We start from the raw sequence: 21,462 nt of genomic DNA on the forward strand, positions 1-21,462 counted from the left end.
GTTAAGACTTACTGGGAATTTGTTGGTTGACTGGAGCTGCTTGATTTTCAGATTCAACAGTGACAAATACGCCTGTGAGTAAATATACCACTCTCTTCAGTGTGGATGTTGTTATTGGAAGGAACTAGAATTTAGTTATCTTCAATATCAGTGAACTGAAAAAAATAGTTTAATAAGAACAGAGATGTAAGAAGCTATTTAAAGGAAAACCAATATTTTCAAAGTGTTATGCTTTGCCATGTGACTCTTTTAGGCTGTAAGGTGGTGAGAGAGAGCAAGTCGTTGGTAGATAGCAAGAAAGTTGGACATATTTTATTCTGAGCTTTCATCCTGTTTTGAAATGACTTTAGATTCACTTATGAGTCTAAAGTCAATTTTCAGTCTAATCATTTTCTTTTGTTTTAAAATCCTCTTTTTGACATTACACTTGTTAATAATACAAATAAGGACATCTCATAGGAGAAGAGCAAGAGAAAAGTGTGTTGAATGCTGTTCAAGAGAAGTTAGAATAGGCTGAAACTGTATTCAGTTTCAGTTTTGCATGAACTGAAGATGACAAAACATTTAAAAAATTGGTGTATATCCAATTTTCTGTTATCTTTCAGGTTTATTATGACTTTCTAGAGCAAAACTTTAATTTGCATTATAGGTTGGAGCCTGGGGGAAAATCATAACCAGTTGTTATACATATTAAAGACAATGAGTGAGAGTGGATATTTTTTAAATAAAGTGGCTCAGGTTGCTGGCTTAGAGGGTGTTCTTGAAATGATAAGTTAAGAAGGGGGCAGCTCTTTCGTGCCTTCAGCACAGCACCTTGCGTGTGAACAGCCATAATTGCACCGTTAAAAAGAAGACAATGTGCACCCCTTCCCAGCAATTATGAGCCTGGGAAAAGAATGTGAAACCCAACCTCTGTGGACAGCCGTCACAGTACCATACAACAACTTGCAGATGGACTGCACTGGGAGGCGGGTGGAACTGAAGGGTAGTGCCTGGTTGAATGGATTATGTTTTGGGGCTTTGAGAGGGGGCCGGGGGGATAACTTATAAGAACAAATGTGACCAGTTGCAGCCTAAGGGCAAACAACTTAAGACGGCTCTAAAGGGCGTAAACTCCAAGTCCAACCACTCACCAACTGAAGCCATGCTTGTTTGTCGGAGTGTGCTTCTCCAGGAGAGCAGTGAGCTGCAGTAGAGAGAGTTTCTGCAGCAGATTCATCTGCAGCACAGACTGGCAGCTGATCTGGAGCTGAGCCGAGGCCAAGCTGGGGCGGTGGGAGTTCTGGAAGCTTGGCCAGCGGAGCTTCTGTGGTCTGGAAAAGAAGAGGAAGGCACAGATTGAGAACTCAGAAGGAGGAACGATGATTAACAGAAAGAGCAGTTAACCCCCTGGGACCTGTGTCATGCTTTCGTGTGTACAGGAATGCTAAAAACAACACAGAGTATCCAAATACTGTGTGTGGTCGAGTGATCTATGTAGGGATTACGAAGACGTATGCGTACAGCAATCAAGAGATTACCTAAAAGAAACCAAGAGTAATACTGCTGGTAAATTCCTGAGAGTGTAGAAACAGTCTCCATGGAGACAAGAAGGCATTCCTGAGAACCTAGCACCATCATGTAAGAGGAGAAGCCTCAGCCTGTTCTTCTGTTTATCGTTTACTGGTAATTTCATTTAGAATATTCTTTGCTTGTAGGTAACTTAGCATTCATGAATGAATACCAATGAAGAGAAAACAGTTCTTTAATAGCCTTAAAGCCTGAGTAGGAGGAGAGTTTAGCTTGTTTTTACTGACCTGCTGGTTCGAGTAAGAGACGCTCCCACGCCTGAATCTCTTCTCTCCCTCATCCCATCCTCGACGTCGCCCAAGGGGTTTCCCGTGCTGTCCTGGTCACTTCCGTTCTCTGTCTCTTCCAATCTGTTCTGCAGAGGTGAGGAGGGGCACGGCGATGCCGAATCCAACGCAGAATCAGAATCTCCTTCTTCCTCTTCATCCTCCTCTTCCTCCTCCTCCTCACCGGCCACAGCCTCTGACCAGGCATTGACGAAGCCGGTGACATGTTGGAGTACTTCCTCTAGTTTGTGTTCGTCTCCCTCCTCATCCTCTCCGTCCTCTTTTTCGGCATAGGGGACATTGTCATAAAAGCTAAGCCGGCTGTCGATTGAACCTGAAGAGGCGCGACGCTGACGCCTGCTTTGCCGTCCCCTGAGGATCACTGAGTTCCCATTATCATTCCCATTGTTGTTGCGCAAACTCCCATCCTGCAGGGCTTTGGGGAAAGTTCCAGGCTTGTGGCCTTCAGGCAAATAGAAGAAGATCGTGCCCGCTTCTTCATCCTCCTCCTCATCTTCTTCTATTTCTTCTTCTTGTCTACTTTTGTCTTGAGCGCTGCAGTTATTCCTGCGGTTCTGCTCATTGATGGACATCCCATCACTGGCCTGGCAGGGGATGGGCGGTGCTGATTTGGGCTGCGGCGGCTGACGACTCAGCTCTTGCTGGAGGAGGCTAAAGGGATCAAAGCCCTCCAGATACATTCCTCCTCTCTTACTGGAACCTGCTGCTGTGCTGTGACTGCGAGCTCGAGTCACCGGACTCGGTGTGCTCACCGCGCTGCCACTGCTGGCTTCAGACTGACTGCTCCCAGTGCTTCCAGTGCTCCCGTTGCTAGTCTGAGTGGAGTACGATACAGAGCGGTTCCGGTTGAGAGTCATGGTCTGAGCAGGATTGCAGTGGTGATTGAGGTTGATGCTTGAGATGTCCACACAATTCAGCCTCCTCAGTTTGTCGTCATCAAAGCCTTGTTTGATGACAGGTCCGCTGATTTCTATTTTCCCTCCGACTGCGCTCCCTTTCTTTTTTCTCTTGGAAGAGGTGCTGCTGCGTAGTCGCAAACTCTCCATCCTCTTCAGGAAGCTTTTAGCTCTTGAACGAGTGCTTTTGCCACTGCCACCTTCGCTATCAAGACTTCCTCCTACTGTTCCTGCTTTGACATCGAAGGTGAAGTGTCTGAGGGTTTCCAGGGGCGATGGTGGCAACCCATCAGACAGAGAATCCTCATTTTGACCTGCTGATCCCCCGGTGCCTGAGGATGAACACATGCTGGCTACTGAGCTAGCCCGTGTGGCACCAGCAGGTACCACTTCATTTATTGAGGCAGCACCATGGATCTTTTCCTCTCCTCTTCCTCCACTCCCACTGCTATGGATGGAACTCACTTCAGGCTGCTCACTGAGGTCAGTCAGCACGCTCTCTGAACTGTTCCCTTCACGCAGAGTCAGCTTACCCTTCTGGGGTACTTGGTCTTTAGGAAAAGAGACTTGGACGGCATCTGTTGGGAAATTGGAGAAAACCTCCAGCTCTTCCATCCGGGACCATCGCTTGCTGTCCCTCTGGAATGTCCAGCGGCCACTGATGGCACAAGGCTCATCCTCATCTGAGTCCTCACTCTGAATAGGAAGCGAAGGAGGGGACAAGAGAGGGAGGAAGCAGGAACATGGGAGGGGTGGGGGGAGGGCAGGAGAGCGGGAGGGAGAGGAATAGTTAGGAACATTTTCCACTTCTTTCACAACATTCCTCACTGCAATCCAGGAAACTCTTTGGAGTTATGAATCCTTTTTCCAGAATTGTTCTAATTTTAACCTACACGGCATATAATTATGTACAATAGCCGACAAATTCTGTCATAACACAGGATCCTTTACAAAATGTCAGAGGATTTATTAAAAGCCAGTGACATAATAAGGAAGCAAATTTGGACAAAATGACCTCAATCTAAGCTTACGGTAAGCTCATTTCTCTCTCTTCAGATTGATTGACAGACATATACATTACACTATGAAGGCAGCTGCCTTTACTGAGCTCCAATTAATATAAAAGCACCAAGTCCAAAAAATGTAACCCCCCTAGTTTGGTTAATCTATCGCAGACCCTGAAGGGCGTTCAGGAAATTCCATTATGACCCCCGTAGCTCGCAATGCAGCCAGCCAGACTGGGGTCACCACCCCCACCCAGTCGTCGTCAGACAGAGACGGACTTATCTACACTAATTGAAAATATAAAGCACTAAAATGTGGGAAGATTTTGTCTTTTATTTGGGTTAAAAACTCAAACCTAGTTTTATTTTCAGCTTTGATGACCTTATACACCTTAATTTGTCTTAGGAAAATATCTACTTTATTCAGTGATGTCACAGATCATGTATGGTAAGACAGTTTGTTAACTTTATATTTAAATTTTAATAACCAAACCAACGGATCTGGAATTAGTTGATTTTGAACTATTATTGTGGTGTCTTCTTCATATGAAAACCCAAGAAAGTTGTCAGCTAAGGGTTAAACATAAACAGCTTCCAAAGTTCAACTGTACATCAATTCAAAAATTGGGAACCAAATAATTCTTCTATTATTGGTCCAAAGTCAGGAAACATCTAAAGTAGGTATCCAAATACAAAATGGTATGATTCACCCCAACTATACATCTGTGAACAATTAGGTTACACAATTTCAAATAAAAAAAACATAACTGTGCTCAAGTCTCCAGTTATGCTGGCAAGCATGTGAGAAAACAGTCGTGTTTCTGCACACAACGAGCACCGACCACTCTGAAGCCGAACTGAAGCCATTTGTCAAAGTTTTGCAGATGCCTTATCCACAAACCCTCAAGCCACCGAAGCATCTGCTGGACCAGCGACCACTTTGAAGTTGTAAAGTGAAAATTATTTATTTTCTCAATAATTCAACCCAAGAAATAAACACCACAAAGAACGAGACCGAGAGACGGGGTGGTGATTCTGAAGGGATGGGGAATGTAAAGACATGAAGAGATCAATGCATTCCTAAGTATTCTGCGGAGGACAGAGGGGGTGCAGTGTCTCATAAGAGTAGAGGAGTCAAAGAGGTTATTTGCCTCTTTGACTCCTCTACCTCTGTTGACTCCTGAAATGAAAGGTGACACAGGGAGGGTCATCCTAATGAATACCACCACCCACCGAACAAGGATGTTACTATGCAGACCTTCAGGCTGTTAGGGAGTTATGGTTGATTTGAAACTGGGTAATTACTGTCACAAAGTGTCACTGTCTCAGTCAAGACGTTTGGACTGAAAATTGTGTTGTTTAAGACTGACCTTTTACCGATTTGTCACTATATGACCCAGGTGAATGCAACCCCTTGATGTTCCTCTCCCTCCCCCAAGGGTCCTTGCTATCTTGATGTATAAATACTCTCAATATTTGCCTTTTTAAAGATGATGAGAGGAAACATCACTCCACCCAGTGTCCAGTGGTCGATCTGACAGTTGAAGTGGGGAAATTCAATTGTGTTTCTGAAGAAGTTGTCAAAGAAGTTGTTTTTCTTTGTTCTTTATAATACAAGCAAATGCAAGTGTATGCATGTGCACTTACCCTCTTTCTTTGTGGAGAGATCTCCAGTCTCATTAGAGCACACTTGTTGAGAGTGTTCAACCTCCTGCAAGTACAAACACATGTTCGAAATAAGCAGGCTTTAAAAGTTAAAGCTCCTCGACCTTCGCTAGAAAACAAAACTCTACCGGAAGGAAAGGAGAAAGGAGGAAAAACTGAGCAAGTGGAAGAGCAAGACAACAGAGGAAGGTGGGGTGCCACCAGTCTGGCTAATGAGCTGCTGAAGGATAATCCCCTAGAACAACGGGAAGAGCCCGATAAGCAGTGAAATCTGCCAGAGTGGAGGAGAAAATGTGGGGAGGGGACCGAAAGCTTATCCCTGCTGCCACCTGGAGAAGGGAAGAAGGGTGGTGGGGTTGGGGTCCTCTCTCTTGTGAGCTCTTAGAGCATATCATGTAACAACGGAGAGATGAAGTGATGGCAACTGAAGGATAGCTATGAGGTAGAGGGTGGGGCTGAAAGCCTTCCAAGAGTAGAGATGCTACGATGATAGCCTCCAGATGTACAGATGGACACCTTCTGGATTTTATGAACAAGAGTTGACAAGTTTGATTAAGTGGCTAACTCTATGAAAGAACCGTTACCTCACTCCAATGAGTTAATTAATATGACAGAGATAAAAGTAGTCTTTCACTGTGAATATCGCTGCAGCTACCAAAACTGAATCCCAGTCAGATAAAAATTTAAGGCATGGATATACTTGAAATCTTAATTCAATCATAAGTGATTGAATTAAGAAAATTAGAACATTAAAATTAGACCATTCAAATGGTCTAATTTTAATGTTGGGTTTGGCATCTAGACCAATTCATGTTCAACAGCCTCCCTTCCCGCTGAAAAGCTGGAAGTAGAAGATCTAAAGTGTAAATATGGAGGAATCCCATAGAGAGCTGGAGATATCTGTGCAGAGCAGACAGCATTGTATAACCTAACATTGTGTAAACTAATACAAACTACTTTCTATTCTGAATGCCATTGGAAGGTGTGAAAAGCACTTAGTAGATTGTTTAAGAATATGTGGAAATTATATTTGTTGCCTTAAAAATGAACTGCATTCAGCTGAGAGTAGCACTAACAAGAACATTACAAACAGAATACCAACAACAGGTACATCAAGTTTAATTCAAGAGTATTAGGCTGATAATTCCATAATTCCCTAAATCAGATCAGGGCACCCCTACGAGAAACTTTTACTACTACAATGATGTTAGCATTCTACAGAATGAGAACAATGCTAAATTCTAAGACTCTTTACATCACCCTCATATCCAGCAGGAGTGAAATATCTGTATGGTGTGAACATACAAAAGAAAAACACTGGGTATCTCATTCTTATCTCACATTTCCTTAATCTAATCAGAAACGTTCTAAAGCGAGTCTCCTTTTGAAGCATTCTGCTTTAGATTTTGTATAAGGGTCAAAACAAAATACCACTCAAAAGTAAAAAGAGCACATACCATCAAAAGTAAAGGTTGGATATGAGTTGTTATCTCACCTGCAGAGAGCCTCAATAGCATCTCGATCAAGGAAGTCATGGTCTCTAGTGACTGACGATATGTCAATGGGAAACTGGGAATCTGAAAGAAACACAAGAGCCAGTGGTTAGGTTAGTGTTGGCATTTTGTGCTCCTGATTCAATCAGCGTGCTGGGATAAAACTAGAGTTACCATACCAAAGACACCCACCTGCTCAAACACCTAGCTACTCCCACACCCCCACTCAACCTTGATGAAAAGCTAAAAAAGGAAATGCCGTCTTAGCCGACCAAACAAACACAGCTGCAGCTTTCAGGCCATGCAGGCAGGGGGGATGTGAACCTCAGGGGTAAAAGAACAGGGGATTGATTGAACAATGACAATAGGTACTCCATCGCTGCTACTTCCTTCTCTGCTCCCCTACAACAGGACTGCCTCTTCAGCTGAGCAGTATCTGGCTAAAGGGTTAGCACCATGCCTTAAAGCTAAAATAACTAAGATTTTTTGGGGGGGGGGGGGGTCATGACTGGAATGCTGAGGATGGAAGGACTCTGACGATGCTGAAGATGGAATGCGTTGACCGTACCTCAAAATAAGAATCTTGGATCTACACCCCTGGGGGCAACGACGATAAGAGAACACCAGACATTTAAGACCACAATCTTTAACCTACTAAAGCTGACTGAAGATGATCTATCAGTCTGTTTATCTTTAGAGGGGCAATAGTCATGACAGCACAGATAATCCAGATCTGTCTATAGATAATCCAGGGGGAAAATGACTCCTGCTTGATGAGCACTGCTATTCCCTGTTAAGTGAAGATGACAGAAAGATATGAGCTGAATTTACCCTGAAATCTACCCCTTTCTTCTGTTAATTAATGCATAAAGGGATACCAACAGCTGCACAGAAACACAATAGCCATTCAACTCTAATAGGAAAACCTTTCACGGTTAGGTGGAAACTTGCAGCGACCCGCTGACAAGCATAGCTTAACCCTTCTGTCATCATTCTGTAATTACATAAAGGCAAATGGCATGTTACATGAACTGTTGGATATACTTTGGTCAGTGTGTATTTTAAAGCTCAAGCAGAGCCAGTGTTGGGGTGTATGTTTAGCAGAGAAGTTTTGGTTTTCAACAGCAACTGTACGTAATATGTTGGAAATGTGGAGCAAACTAATGTATGGATGGAATTCCTTCTTTTCATTGCTGCTAGGAAACACAGAGAAGGAATGTTATACTATGCAAAGTGTGTGCACGCATAGATGAATATGTGAATGCTGACCTTTTGTATTTCAAACAAAGAACATGTGGAAGGATGTGTGTGTGTGCATGTGTGTATTTTGTACAGCACATGTGCTGTACAAAATAAAAGAAAACACTGAGCTAAGTATTGACTGGTTATTACGATCAAGGAAGACCAAGGCTTACCAAAGATGTGACTTTAAAACTTCTGCAATTTTAAGGTTATACTTTTCCAACACAGCATTGAAAATGATTTATTGAGATGCCAAAATAAAAGTACTCTGAATGAGAATATCTCCAAAATGTAATTTCATCCCTTGTAAAAATCCATTACACATGCTAAGTGTGTTTGAAGAGTCCCATGGTGTTCGTTACCTTCATAAAGCTGGGCGTACTGTGGGAATCCTGCAGCTCGGAGCCAGGTGCAGGCCTCTTTGGCTTCGATTTCTACACAACAAAGACAGGAACGATAGAGAACCAATGTCACAATGTGAAAATCATTAAAAATAAAAAAATAATATACTGAAAATGATGAACTAACTCCAAATATTACTCATGAAATGTGAGATAAGCGAGAAATAGTTGATGTAGTTTTCATAGATTTTATGATCTTAGAAGCACTGATGGAGCTGGACACCTTAATCCCAATAAGAAAACCCCTGTTGTACAAAGACAACATTGACTTTTATCTAAACAATGTGAAAAAGGTTAAAAAGTGTAAGTTATAAAGATATCTACAAAAGATGCCAGGTAGTGACTAAGCCTGTCTGAAAATATGTTATGGATCAAATAGGCAAAAAAAGTCTAAATCTGAATCTTATAGGCCAGAATTTATAGAATAAAGTCACAATATTAGCAACCTGTAGGGTCTACCCTGCCTCTTTACCAATGACCACTAAAGATAGGCACCAGCCTCCGCACAACCCTTCAAGGATAAGACGGCATAGAGGATGAATGGATGGTAAATGGCCAGTACTTGTATCACGCTTTATCTAGTCCAGAGTATTCCAAACGCTGTATACTAAATTTGGTCATTCATCCATTCATGCACACATTCACAAGCTGATGGTGGCATTCCACTATAGTTGCCAAAGTTGCCCCGGGGCAGTCTGGCAGAAATGAGTCTGTCCACCACTAGCAGGGAAGGCATGTGAAATGTTTTACCGAAATATGCAACGACTTAGACAGAGTGAGGTTCGAACCAGCAACCTACTGGTTACAGGACAAACTCCTATACAATCGCCATTATTGATAGAGATCCGTCATCTTTAACTCGCAACCATCTAAGTTGTTCACAACACTGCCAGACAAACTCTTTCATAAGTGCCATTAAAGGCAGGGTGTGACATTTGGACTTGCTTTGCTAAGTGTTGTGACTTAATGCAGAGGTTCTCAGCATGTCAAAGGATCCGCAGGGACAGTCTCCCAATTATGTGTGAAAGCCTTTTAGATGACATATGCCAAATGGCCCTCAACACCCCAATCTGCTACAAATAAGCAAGCAGCTGGAAGAGAAGGAAAAAACACGTCTTTCAAGGCCTGACTTTACAACATTGTCACTGTGGCGAAGGGATAGAGAGTGCAAATGTGGCACAAACTTAAGAAAGTGTTTCAAAACAATCTGACTGACAAAAGCAGGAAAAGAAAATTGCAGACCTACAAATGAATGTTGGACTGCTCTGTTTGCATTTAGACATTATAGTCATGCTGTTTCAACCAGTGTTGATTATTCTTTCAATATTGTTGCCATGTTAGTTCCCTTTTCTAATACTTTAAGAATAATAAAGAAAAGCATGCAGAAAATTGTGACCTGCTGAGATGCTTACAGCACTAAGTTTAGTTTCTTGAAAATAAAAAAGGTACCCATAAAACCCTCTCAGACAGACAGAGCGGCCAAAGGACTCCTGTGAAAGGTCTAGTCTACACATTATGCAAGCATTTACATACCAACAACAAGCCTAGGTGGCAGATAAACTCTAACAACAAGGTGTGACACGACTAGAAAAAATTCACCCCCTTGTCACTGCAGAGGCAGGCTGCTTCAAGACCGACATCAGACCAACTTCCACCAAAGTGACCAGTTGAAGACCTTTCTCTGTTTCCCACATGAACATGAAATTACACGTCTCAAAAAGAGTGTATCTTAGTGTGTGTTTCGTTTTGTATTTTTAGAGCATAGTAAACCCAAAGAAACATAGAAATTGAGCAGTAATTATACATACATTCCTCAAAACGAGGGCGAAAGATTTCTATGTTTGCTTGTGAATAGGTTTGTGTTTTTGTGTGTATAAGGCAGCCCCTGTGTCTGCAAAAACCAAACACGTTTAAGGACAAATCACTGAAAACACAGTAAATCTACTGAAATGCCAATTAGACATGCAAACAAAGTGATAGCTTTCTAACTCAAAAGTCCAGAATAACAAATATGGGATCTTGCAAACTACTTTGGCTGTTGCCTATCCAAAGACATGCCCACTCCCTTAGCATGTCTATTAAATCTATTTTCAAGTGATATAGTTTGAATTTTATGTTCTGAGAAAATATTAAGATGAATAATATTTATTACCAAAACACATTATTTATCCAAGTATGAAGCAAGAGAATGTATTCAGCTTTTGTTTGTGTCCAGGAAGTAGACAGGGATATGGGGAATCTGAAACAAACAGCTTAACAATAGAGTTGCTCCACACATGCACATGCATCTCAAAAACAAACAACAAAAAGACACAGTTCATTACAAACCCCCAACGCCCCCAAAAAAACAAAAGGACTTCTAACCACCCTTACTTACTTAACCATATCGCAACCAATTCTCTGGCATGATTGCATTTTATTTTACTTTCTTCCTTGTGTTCACCCCAACTTCTAAACCAGGGAAACTACCTCACTTCCTCTTCCCACACAGGAAAAGAACTGCTATGAAGTGCCATGGCCACTGACCGACCATTTGGCTGGAAGGGCCCTGCCTTCATTTGTTCCAGGCCAGATAATAGGAGGAGAGGCAGCCAAGGCAAACACGAGGTCCGGTGATTGTGTGCACAAAAGCAAACCTCCTTCTGGTTAGAGATGTACACAAAGCCACACCGGACGAATGTCTTAAAGCACGCACTCAGAGCTTAAACTGTGACAGCAATGAGGGTCAATCACAGTGCTTGTCCATAGATACATTATCGACTGTAGTCGATAATCAATCCAACTCATTCAAACAACAAATCCATTGGTAATAGAAAACTCCATGTACCATGATAATTATAGCTACCATTGGCCTTGCTTTTGTGAAAGAGCAAAATAAAACATCTCAACAGAAGAAGCCAGAGCAGAATTGTTAGTTTTGTACCCATGACTTCAAGCTTGTAGATGTTCTAGCAAAATCACCAGTGTAAAACTTCCTAAATACATAAGAAACATGACAAACTTCTCTTCTGACTAATACCAGCTCCCACAAAGTTAGTGAACACAGGAAAACAGCAACCTAAACCGATTCAAAACTTTAGACCACAACACAGCTTGTATTTCTGACTGAGGGGCCAAACAGGATGCCTGAAATCTCCCTGTGCGCCAGCGAATAGTTGGCTGAAACTGAACTGGCCTCACTACCATGACAACAGCAGCCATAAAATTTATCTTAAAGTTTTCAAATATTTAGCCACATCTTAAAGTAAAGTCACTATTGTGCCAAGCACGAGCCACCAATATCCTCTCACCTGGAGTTTTAGCTTGCCTCAAAATACTTCAGGTTGATTTGAACGAGCAGGAGGATAAGGTAAGAGTGATTTATTGTATATTATAAAATATGCCTATAACAAAGATTAAAAGTGTCATCATTCAAAAACTGTGGGCAAAGATCTTTTATCAAGTGCAAAACTTCTAATGCTCACCACTGTATCAGTTTCTAATTTTATCTATTGTGGTTGCTCTCTCTTTTTACCTCCTCTGACAAAGTCTCCAGTGATGTCTTTTGCTTATTTCTACTCTGCTGACCCCTTCTCTGCTCCTCTCTCCCTTCCGGGGGCAGGAAATTCTCACAATTGCTGGCCACAGCTTCCCTCCATCGCAGGAGGCTACGGGGGTCTGGCTAGACTGGCTCTGAATGCTCAGCTCCGGAGGGAGTTTGTCAGCGGTGAGCAAACAAAGGATGCCGCTTGCAGTCCCCCACCTTAAAAGGCTCTGCCATTTCAAACTGGGGTCAGAAGAGTACAGTTATCTTCAAGACTAGGTCTTTGAAGTTGAACATTGAGAAGAATGCTTAAGGTGACCTCTGTTGTGACCTGCGGTAGCTTATCTGAAATTGCCTGATCACTGGCGGGTTTCCAAAGGGGCAACTGTAAAAAGAAAACTCCAAAGGGCAGCTCTAAGGGTTCTTATCAACTTCAGGTTTGAGTAGATCATTCTGAAAGAACTGCAAAGTGGACCTAGACAGGTAGGGTGATGAACCTCCAAAGAGTCTGTGATAGAGTAGTGGCAAACAACAAGAAAAGTCACAAGAATGACAGTATTTCTGTTTATTGGGTCATATTTTGAGCCATTTTGGAGTAACAGTTTCCCTGAAAGGCTAAACTTTGAGTCTCAACCAGTGGTAGTGTCAAAACGCTGAGACCAACTGGACACCAAAGCTTCTTCTAGCGTGACCAGTATTGAAACCTAAAGATGTTTAGGTTTGACAACAGATTTTTCTCTCCAATTTGGTATCATATTTTGTGATTCACATTCTGGGACAGTTGGTGTTCACAGAGAGGGTCTTGCTGTTAGCTAAGTGATATGGTACCAGAGATATCACCATCTGGTTGGCCTCAAGCAATGTCTTCAACACACACACACACACACACACCCACACACGCCCACGCACACCCGCACACACACGCCCACACACACACACACACACACACACACACAAGAAACAAAAATGAAGTTACTCACATCAACCATTCAAGTTATTTACCACCAGCTGGTGTAGGAACGTAGGAGTGGATCCATAGACACATACACAAGCAAACTCCACAGCTGGGCCAGATGGATCATAGCTTTGCTAATCCCAAAGGCCTCAGTGCCCCTGATGACAGATTTATGCTCTCCAGAAGCGCCTTGTCCCTGGATCAGGTGACCTGACTTTCTCAAAGCCCTCTGCGGAGCTTCCTACAGCCAGATGAGGATTATCTTTCCTCCCCAAAACATTCAGATATCCAAGGATGTACCCTTCTCCATAAGGAAAGTAAAAGCTAAAGGGAACATATGGATCCACTTGCCTGGCAGGCGGACCAAAGCAGGATGTAAATTTACCAGATAAGGCAACAGCTAACTTCCTGTTTCACAGAGTGCAGATGAGGCGTATTTCCTTCTTCAGATCCTCTCACAGAAACAAATTTCTCTTCAGAGTTTAGTCTTGTGTTCTCAGTGAAAAAAAACAACAAACAAGCAAGCATTCAACTAAGATACTATTCTTCTCATTTCTGGGACGAGACCAGTTTTCTCCTGGTGTTCTTCATTAACTCCATGTTGCATCAAAATAAATATGTGTGTGCATGTGCGTGTGGGTGCGTGTGTGTGTGTGTGTGTGTGTGTGTGTGTCTGAGCACGTTCCCAATGGTTTTATGGTTTAAGTGAACCTCTCTGCACTCATATCTGACCCAGACCTTAGTGATAACAGACAGTGTGTTGGAATAGACAAAACTGTTGGGACAAAGTGTAAAAACTGGAAACAAATTCAAAAACACATCCAGCCAGGACAACAGCTATGCTGAAAACAAGATTTCATATGGCTGCAACACAAGGCCAGAGGCACAAGTAGTTAACAAAGCTTGAAGTCCAGATATAGAAGATGAGTTAGGGATGGGTATTGGTCTATATACCTATGGTTTATCTAATTTTAAAGGCTAAATTCCATTTTACAATTTGCTGCTCAATGTTAGCCCACCACCCAGCAGTTCATAGGATTTGGTTGCCCCAGTTGATTCTGGGGTAGAGAGCAAAGGAGCTATTTAAACCTTGAGGTTTTAATTCTGTTCAGAGGCACACTGAAACAAACAAAACTGTGGCTGATTAAACGTCCAAATGTTCTTTCAATGACACAACAGCCACTTCCAAAATCCCCCTACTTTACAGTATCACTTATAACTGTACAAGATAAATTTCAAAACCTTCTTCAATCTATACATCCCAAAAGGACTTCTATACTAATGTGTTATGATTCAGAAGAAGTGACAAATCCTTTCCACCGACTCACTTTAATGTAACATTTGATTTTGTCACTATTTAACATTCCATCTCTTATTATTTTTTATATTTAAAAATATGTATGTACATTGGGGGTATGTTCCAATTCCTATCTTGCCCTTCCTCTTTATTCTGATGTTTTGAATCAAATTTTGATTCAATTGTATTTCGTAAAATCCAGCAGTGAATTGCGTAATTCCCAACCCAGATGTGCATTTTTATTATCAATTTTTATTTGTCAATGAAAATTTACAGCACCGGATTATATTTGGTAAGTGTAAGTATTCCGTCTGACCTCAGCGGTGCGCTCATCTGCTGGAAACTTTTTTAATTTTTTGGCAGCGGTGTGTATAAAAAAAAAAAGGGAGGGAGAACCTGGTGAAGATTTTTTTTTAATCAAGAGCAGAGAAGCATCCCTGACATGGTGTGCGTTTCTGTCTGTGTGTGTGTGTGAGTCGTGAAAGGTTATCTGGTAAACAAAACCCGGGGATATTCAGTGGATTGTAAACAGGACTGGGGACGTGAAGGTATGCGACGAGAAGGGGGCAGATTTCTTATCTGACAGCCTGAAGCGTTATACTCCTTCTAGACGACTAGAAAGAGTCTTATATGTGAGGGTGAAATTATAGAAAAGTAGTGCATGTGATAAATCAAATTTAGAAATAACAGATTTAAACAGTCACAAAAATAGGGTATAGTGGGTAAAAAAAACAACTTACATCTTAAAAACAGTAAGAGCAAAACACTAAAATCATTTTATATATTTTGTGGTGGATATCAGTCACTGACTTACGTGTTAATATCATCATTAAGCGTCACGGTCGTGAGTCCCGCTGCGCCCCGGCTGATATCCGCTCAGATCCACTCCACTCAGTACAAAGTCCGCATAGTAAATCCAGTGTGGGCCAAAAAAAACAACACTATAGTGTTGGTCGCAAATGTCCCTTAATCGTGTTACAAAACAATAAATCCATTTGTGTCTGGTCGGATTCTGACGCGTTTCAGAGGTCTTCAGCACCTTTCAGCTCCCTCCGACGCTCAGGATGCAGATCCCAGCAGGAATGTGAATGGAGAACTGTGTGATTCAAGCTTTAGGAATGGGCAACTCTGAGGTGGCTCCACCCCCCACCCCATCCAGATCCACTCCTCTGCTGCGCCCCACCTGATAAGGAGCAGCTGCAGACCTGTGGAGTTGCTAACATGTAAGGAGTGGGGACGGGGGGGAGCGAAAAAACCCTCCAGCTCTACGACAACACGGATTTTCAAAGCGCAGAAAGTGATGCGGTCATTTTTTTTTTTTTTTTGAGTTCATCAAAGTGATGAACTTCCCCCATGAGGTGATTCCTCTGTTTTCATTTCAGCTTCTACCTCTCCCCTAATGAGCTGCATTTGACTCCTGGGCTGGCACCCAGTTTGCATATTATTAGGAACGAGTGGAGACAACTGTGAGACGCTCCTTTGTGTCGCCAGATTAGTCTGAAAAGCGCAAGTGGTGCCGTGAAAAGACGGCCGCTGCAGGTATGACAATGCATTCACACCCCGCCCGCCCTTCACCGCGAAGCGCGCCCAGTGCACGTACGCCACACAATCAGGTCGACTGAATAGTGTGAGAGAAGAATGTAACTATTTCTCTTGAAAATCCCATTATTTAGTTTAGGTCTTGCTTAATATTCTAATATTCCTGAGGAATTGGATTATGTGTTTTCATCAGCTGTAAACCATAATCAACACAATTAGTAGAAATAAGCGTCTGAAATGCATCACCATGTTCAAGGAATCTCCATAATTTATAGTCGTACTGTCTTGAATACTTAGTGTCACGTGTTTTTTAAATAATATTCATAGAAAACTACCTGTATGAAAAGGAGCCCTGTCAAGTTGTACAGTAGTGGTTTTAAATTTACTCAAGCTAAAGTATAAAAAACATTTTCTTTTAAATATTGAATGTATTTCAAATTTATTCCAGTTAATAATTATACAATAAGAGGATAATTTTTTCCATCCACATCAAAAACAGAACAAATTTAATATCTGGTTTACTCTTGATTCATGTCAAAGCAAACAAAAAACAAAACCAACAGAGATCTGTTTAAATATCTTGTGAGGCCTAAGTAGCAGCTTAGTTTCCATCTCTTAGTATCAGCTTGGTTGCGTCCATATATTTCACACCTCCACATTATTTTCTATGATCTCACAGTGTTAAGGTGGAGCAAGAAAAAGAGAAAGCCAGACAAGTCATCATGTGGCTAGGAAATGTCTGTAACCCAAAGCTTGGATGGCAAACAAATGGAAGGAAAGGATGATGCAGAAAATCCTGGATGACTGTTTAGTACGTTGTTGGCAGCTATTTCTGTCCCAGCTGACGCCTCAGTCAGAAGCAATTTAGCCAGAAACATAGATCTCGCCAACTCCATTAAAGAGCATGTGTGTGTGTGTTGGTGCGTGCGAAGCAATGTAAAAAGGCTGCATATAGAGTATATATATAACAAAGCATCAAAGTATTTCTCTGCTTTTGAAGTAATCTGCTTGTGACTTGTTCCAAGTAAGAACTGGATACTGAGATACAGAAGTCAACTCAAAATATTTCCTGTAAACCTCAAAAACCCATAAAACCTGGATAATATTTACATTAGATTTTTTATATGGATAGATTTGATTGCCACTGCATTTTCATATACTTGTGTCACTTCAAAACTTTCATTATTCAACTCAGACCTTTGTTACCATGTGTTCAGTCAGTTTGGTGACTTGGAGGGCCGCTGTGTCCTATAACTTTTAGATGAGTCTTTGCTTCAACACACCTCGGTGAAGAAGAAGTAGAATAAGTTTTATTTATATAGCACTTTACCAGCAACAAGGCAGTTCAAAGTGCCTAATAACATGAAATAATAATTTTATTCCCAAGTATCGGTTTGATCAGACACCAAGGGTGTCAAGACATGATTGAATTTAGCAAAAAAAAACAACAGCCTTATTGCACTCGAGCATAAAACAACGTACAATCCAGTCAGCAAAACTATAGAAAGGGAGCTCATTAACTTAGGAAAACCTAAACAAAATTCATAACCTGCCGGAAGAAAGGGATAATTACTGTGTGTGAGGGTGTGTGAGTGACAGAGAGAGCAAGCATAAGAAGAGGAAGCACAAATGTAGAGAGATTACCAAACAAGGCCAAATCCCTGAGCAGAAAAAAACCCGACCACCCAGAGTCTGCGCCCAAAACACCAATGCTAAAACCTCTCTCTTCCAACGTGGGTCCACAACCCCTGCGAGGAGACGAGGGGGCTCCAACTCTCCGAGATGTTTTCTAGTGATAATTGTGAAAGAATGCCCGCAACTGTTGATGAATGTGTGTGGTAAAGCGTTTGAGATCAGACGAGCAGACGTGCCGCTGCTGCCAGTAGCTGCAGGGCAAATGAGTGCGTCTCTTTCGGAGTGTCTGCAGTTTCCATTCATCAAAGCTTGTCAGAGAGCTCGGCTTATGATTCAGATACAAATCAAATACAAGTATAATATGGGTGTGGGACAAAAGAAAGGAAATGAGGAGATGCAATGGTGTTAGAAGGATTACAACCAGCGCTGCATATAAATGTGCCCCAGAAAAGGGAACTAGAAAGAAAAACTTCAACTTAATACATTTTATTTAATATATTATTTTGTCTGTACTATCACCACTAATGACAATAGGTAGTCATTTGATTTCCAGTCCTTCAACTGCTGAACTGTTAGGCAAAGCTACTGTTGCAAGCCATAACCTTTGCTTTGTCACCTCTGACCCCCAGGCATAAAGGAAGTGAAAATCTAGGCAAATCAGCATTAGAAATGATAAATTGAGAACTAGGAAAAAAGATGGAGAGAATAATAGAAGCGAGAGAAAGATGCAGAGTAAAGACAAAAGTCTTGCAGCTTCAAACAGCTATCCTCTGGGTTATAGCCTTGGGGTTCACCAGTACTAACCCCAAACAGAGGGGCCAAGTGAAGTTCAGCGGACGAAGGACTCATTCCAACACACACAAACCCACCGACACACACACACACACACACACACACACACACCCAAGGCCATGTCAGCAAACAGTTCCAGCGGAGATAACCAAATCATGGGTTTGTAAAAGTTATAGTGGTCTTTTGGAGGTAAAAAAATGTTGCTGTGTTCGGTCTGTGTGTGTAAACATCAGTAAGTTGATTTACTCTCACCGAGTTAAAAATATGCCTTTGAAATATAGTTTTGTATTTGTTGAAATTTTTCTGTATACTGTTTGTCACTATGTTATTTTATCTCTTTAGAGCTTTTTTTTTTTTTACACATTGTCATTTTTACTGTATTTGATTGAGATTTTATATGAGACACCAACAAAAAATACTGGATAACTATGAAGTGGAGTGAAAAATAACTTTTTACAAACAAAACTCTTCAAGTTTACCAAGACATGGCCGTCCACTTAGGCTGACAGGCTGGGCAAGGAGAGCAATAATCAGGGAAACAGCCAAGAGTTTCCCACTGTAACTCGGGAGGAGCTGCAGAGATCTACAGCTAAGATGGAATAATCCATTAATAGGCAAACTATTAGTCACCAATTCTACAAATCTGGCCTTTACGGAAGAGTGGCAAGGAACACACTATTGTTGGAAGCAAGCCACAAAAATACTAGTTTGGAATTTTCAAAGATATAAATGAAGGTACTCTGGTCAGATGAGACCAAAACCATTTGGCCTACATGTAAAAACTACGGTGGAAATCAAGCATCATGTCACCCTGAACACACAGACACCACCATAAATCACAGTGGTGGCAGCATCATGTTGTGGGGATGGGTTTCTTCAGCTGGGAGAGGAAAACTGTTGTCAGAGTTGATGGATAGAGTCAAGACCATTCTTGAAGGAAATCTCATAGAGCCTTCATGTGACAAGAGATTGCAACTTTGCAGTGATCATCTAATTTGTGTTAATCTAGAGGAGTAAAAAAGCACATATTTTTTCTACCTAATGAAAAGAAAAATAGATTGGAAGATATTACTGGTACGTTTATTGTCATTCTAGTGTAGAAAATAATGTCAATATTTCATGAACAACAATATTTCGTGTTACGGGGCCTCAGTGGAAGGCCACTAAAATCTTAATGAATTGAATGTTTAGCAAGTAGGTTAAAGGTATGCTCCCATATAGAGCATAGTTTATATCCTTAGCCTCTCACTGATGTAGGTTCAAATAATGGGTGCAACTGTTGAGACATAAACAGATAGGGTGGAGGGGGAGTGGATAATCTTTTCATAACAGGAATCTCCAGAAATAGTTCATCCATAGTCTCTGGGATCAGCCCAATAAGACACTGATTAGAGGCAGAGAGAGAGACAGAGAGAGAGAGCAAATAGTTGCAAACACACAATGGTAAGGAGGAAGTGCAAGGAGACAGAGGCTTGGTTTGGCTCTCACAAAAACACACGCACACGCATACAAACAGAGGAAGTGTGAAGGAGACAGAAGAACAAGCGCCTTGCCAATACCCTCTCTGGGCTTTGATGGACTGATCGTGGTCACAATAGAGACAGGAGCCTGACACACACGCTTTACACAAACAATGGATCCATGTGGTTCTATCAAAGCAAGCATTCCGAGGTGGATCCATTTATCATCAGTGTTTCTTTACACGCCCCAGGAGTAAAGGCTCCAAGGGCTGCAGCATTCTGCTTTAGCAGGATCTTTTAAGTTTCTTTGATTTCGTCTGCACAGCTGCTTATGAAATTGAAACCAAAATTTGTTAATTTCTGCCATTGATTTTCTCAAATAGTAAACACATGAACACACATGTTCAAGGACGCCATGTTCCTTTCTAATACAATTTGAAGCTCTTCGGTACGGTTGTTGAAACCCTTTTACTTAATATCCTCGTTTAATCCTCAAATAAACTACAGATCCACATAAATCCCCATGTTAGTGAAATCCAATACTGATCGCTCCAGTTGGTTTCTTGTACCACAAACCTAATCCAGGACCTCAGACTGAGCTTGCAGGGAATATTTAGCCCCAGAGTGGATCCTTCAGTTTAGAATAATAAGTGACAAGTGAGTGGTGGAATATGTGTTTAACTGATTTGTGTAATATCAGGGATTAGGCAGAACCTGTACCACCTTAGGAAAATATTGTTTACACATTCAAATATATATAAAAAAGACTGCAGACAATGGTACGTGAAAAAGTTGCTTTAGACCAAACAATTCTGGGGACTCCCTCAGGAAACAGCCAACTGGGGAACTCCCCGAAATGTTTCTTTTTTCCTTTCTGTTTGCATTCATACTTCTAAAGCAGGACTCTAAAATAGTAACAAGAAGGTATCAATCCAGTCTGGATGTTGGTTGGTGTACATTTGTTTGTCAAAACTTGTATCAATATTTAATATTTATTTTAACTTTTTGAATGATAGTTGCTGCTGCTTTGACTTGTGTTTGTATAGCAGGTGTCAAATTATGTGGTCTGGATCAGTCATCACACAAACTGGGATACTTTGGTGCTCAGGTAGTACAAACTGTGGGAATAAAATGCATAAAATAGACATGTTATGGTTGGTTCCTATTGAAATGAGTACAAAAATTATTTGGTTTTAACATTTAGGAGAGAAAAACATAATGCAGTAGTTAATATTAAAGGCACATCAATTAATTGATTAATGATTAAGATCAGACAAGTCTCCCTTAATCGGCTCGATGTCAGGGATGCCAGTAACTGTAAGTTGAAAGTTATCTTATAGGCTTTGTATTTTCAGACAATGGCAATACAAAACCATTGTTCATTTTTAATAATATGATTATTTAAACAATGCTACATTTGTGTTATTTTACTAACTCTTAAAAAGCATAAATACTGAGCCTGGATCTGTCAGCACAAAAACAGACATCATAGTTTAAGGCCAAATATTTGTTCAAAAGTTTTCAATTCAGATTTCAATTGATCCGCTATAATGACTATTAACATTATTTCCCATTGATATATTTCATACTGCAGTTTTGTTGATTGAAAGCCAGTGAGTTTTCCTTTGAGATCACCCATTGGTGACCATGTGTGTTCAGGGAACAAGCAAGTTTTATGAGCTGATCCACTCAACTAAAAAATAT

The 21,462-nt window shown here is 41.3% G+C and overlaps 1 protein-coding gene across 3 annotated transcripts in view; it reads right to left on the minus strand.

Annotated features, from left to right (window-relative positions):
* The window catches only part of dlc1 (DLC1 Rho GTPase activating protein), a 79,371-nt gene that overhangs the window by 9,212 nt on the left and 48,697 nt on the right, over positions 1 to 21,462 (minus strand). For 2 of the 3 annotated variants that reach the window (XM_032563720.1, XM_032563721.1), the window contains 5 exons: positions 8,519 to 8,590; positions 6,917 to 6,998; positions 5,404 to 5,467; positions 1,797 to 3,448; positions 1,134 to 1,313 (listed from right to left, as the gene is read on the minus strand). In XM_032563720.1, coding sequence (XP_032419611.1) covers positions 1,134 to 1,313; positions 1,797 to 3,448; positions 5,404 to 5,467; positions 6,917 to 6,998; positions 8,519 to 8,590 — 2,050 coding nt within the window. Of the gene's footprint in view, positions 1 to 1,133; positions 1,314 to 1,796; positions 3,449 to 5,403; positions 5,468 to 6,916; positions 6,999 to 8,518; positions 8,591 to 15,146; positions 15,435 to 21,462 lie in introns of those variants that run through there. The other variant, XM_032563722.1, reaches the window with a different exon arrangement.

Source organism: Xiphophorus hellerii, chromosome 5, assembly GCF_003331165.1.
Source record: "Xiphophorus hellerii strain 12219 chromosome 5, Xiphophorus_hellerii-4.1, whole genome shotgun sequence".
NCBI classification, from domain to species: domain Eukaryota; kingdom Metazoa; phylum Chordata; class Actinopteri; order Cyprinodontiformes; family Poeciliidae; genus Xiphophorus; species Xiphophorus hellerii.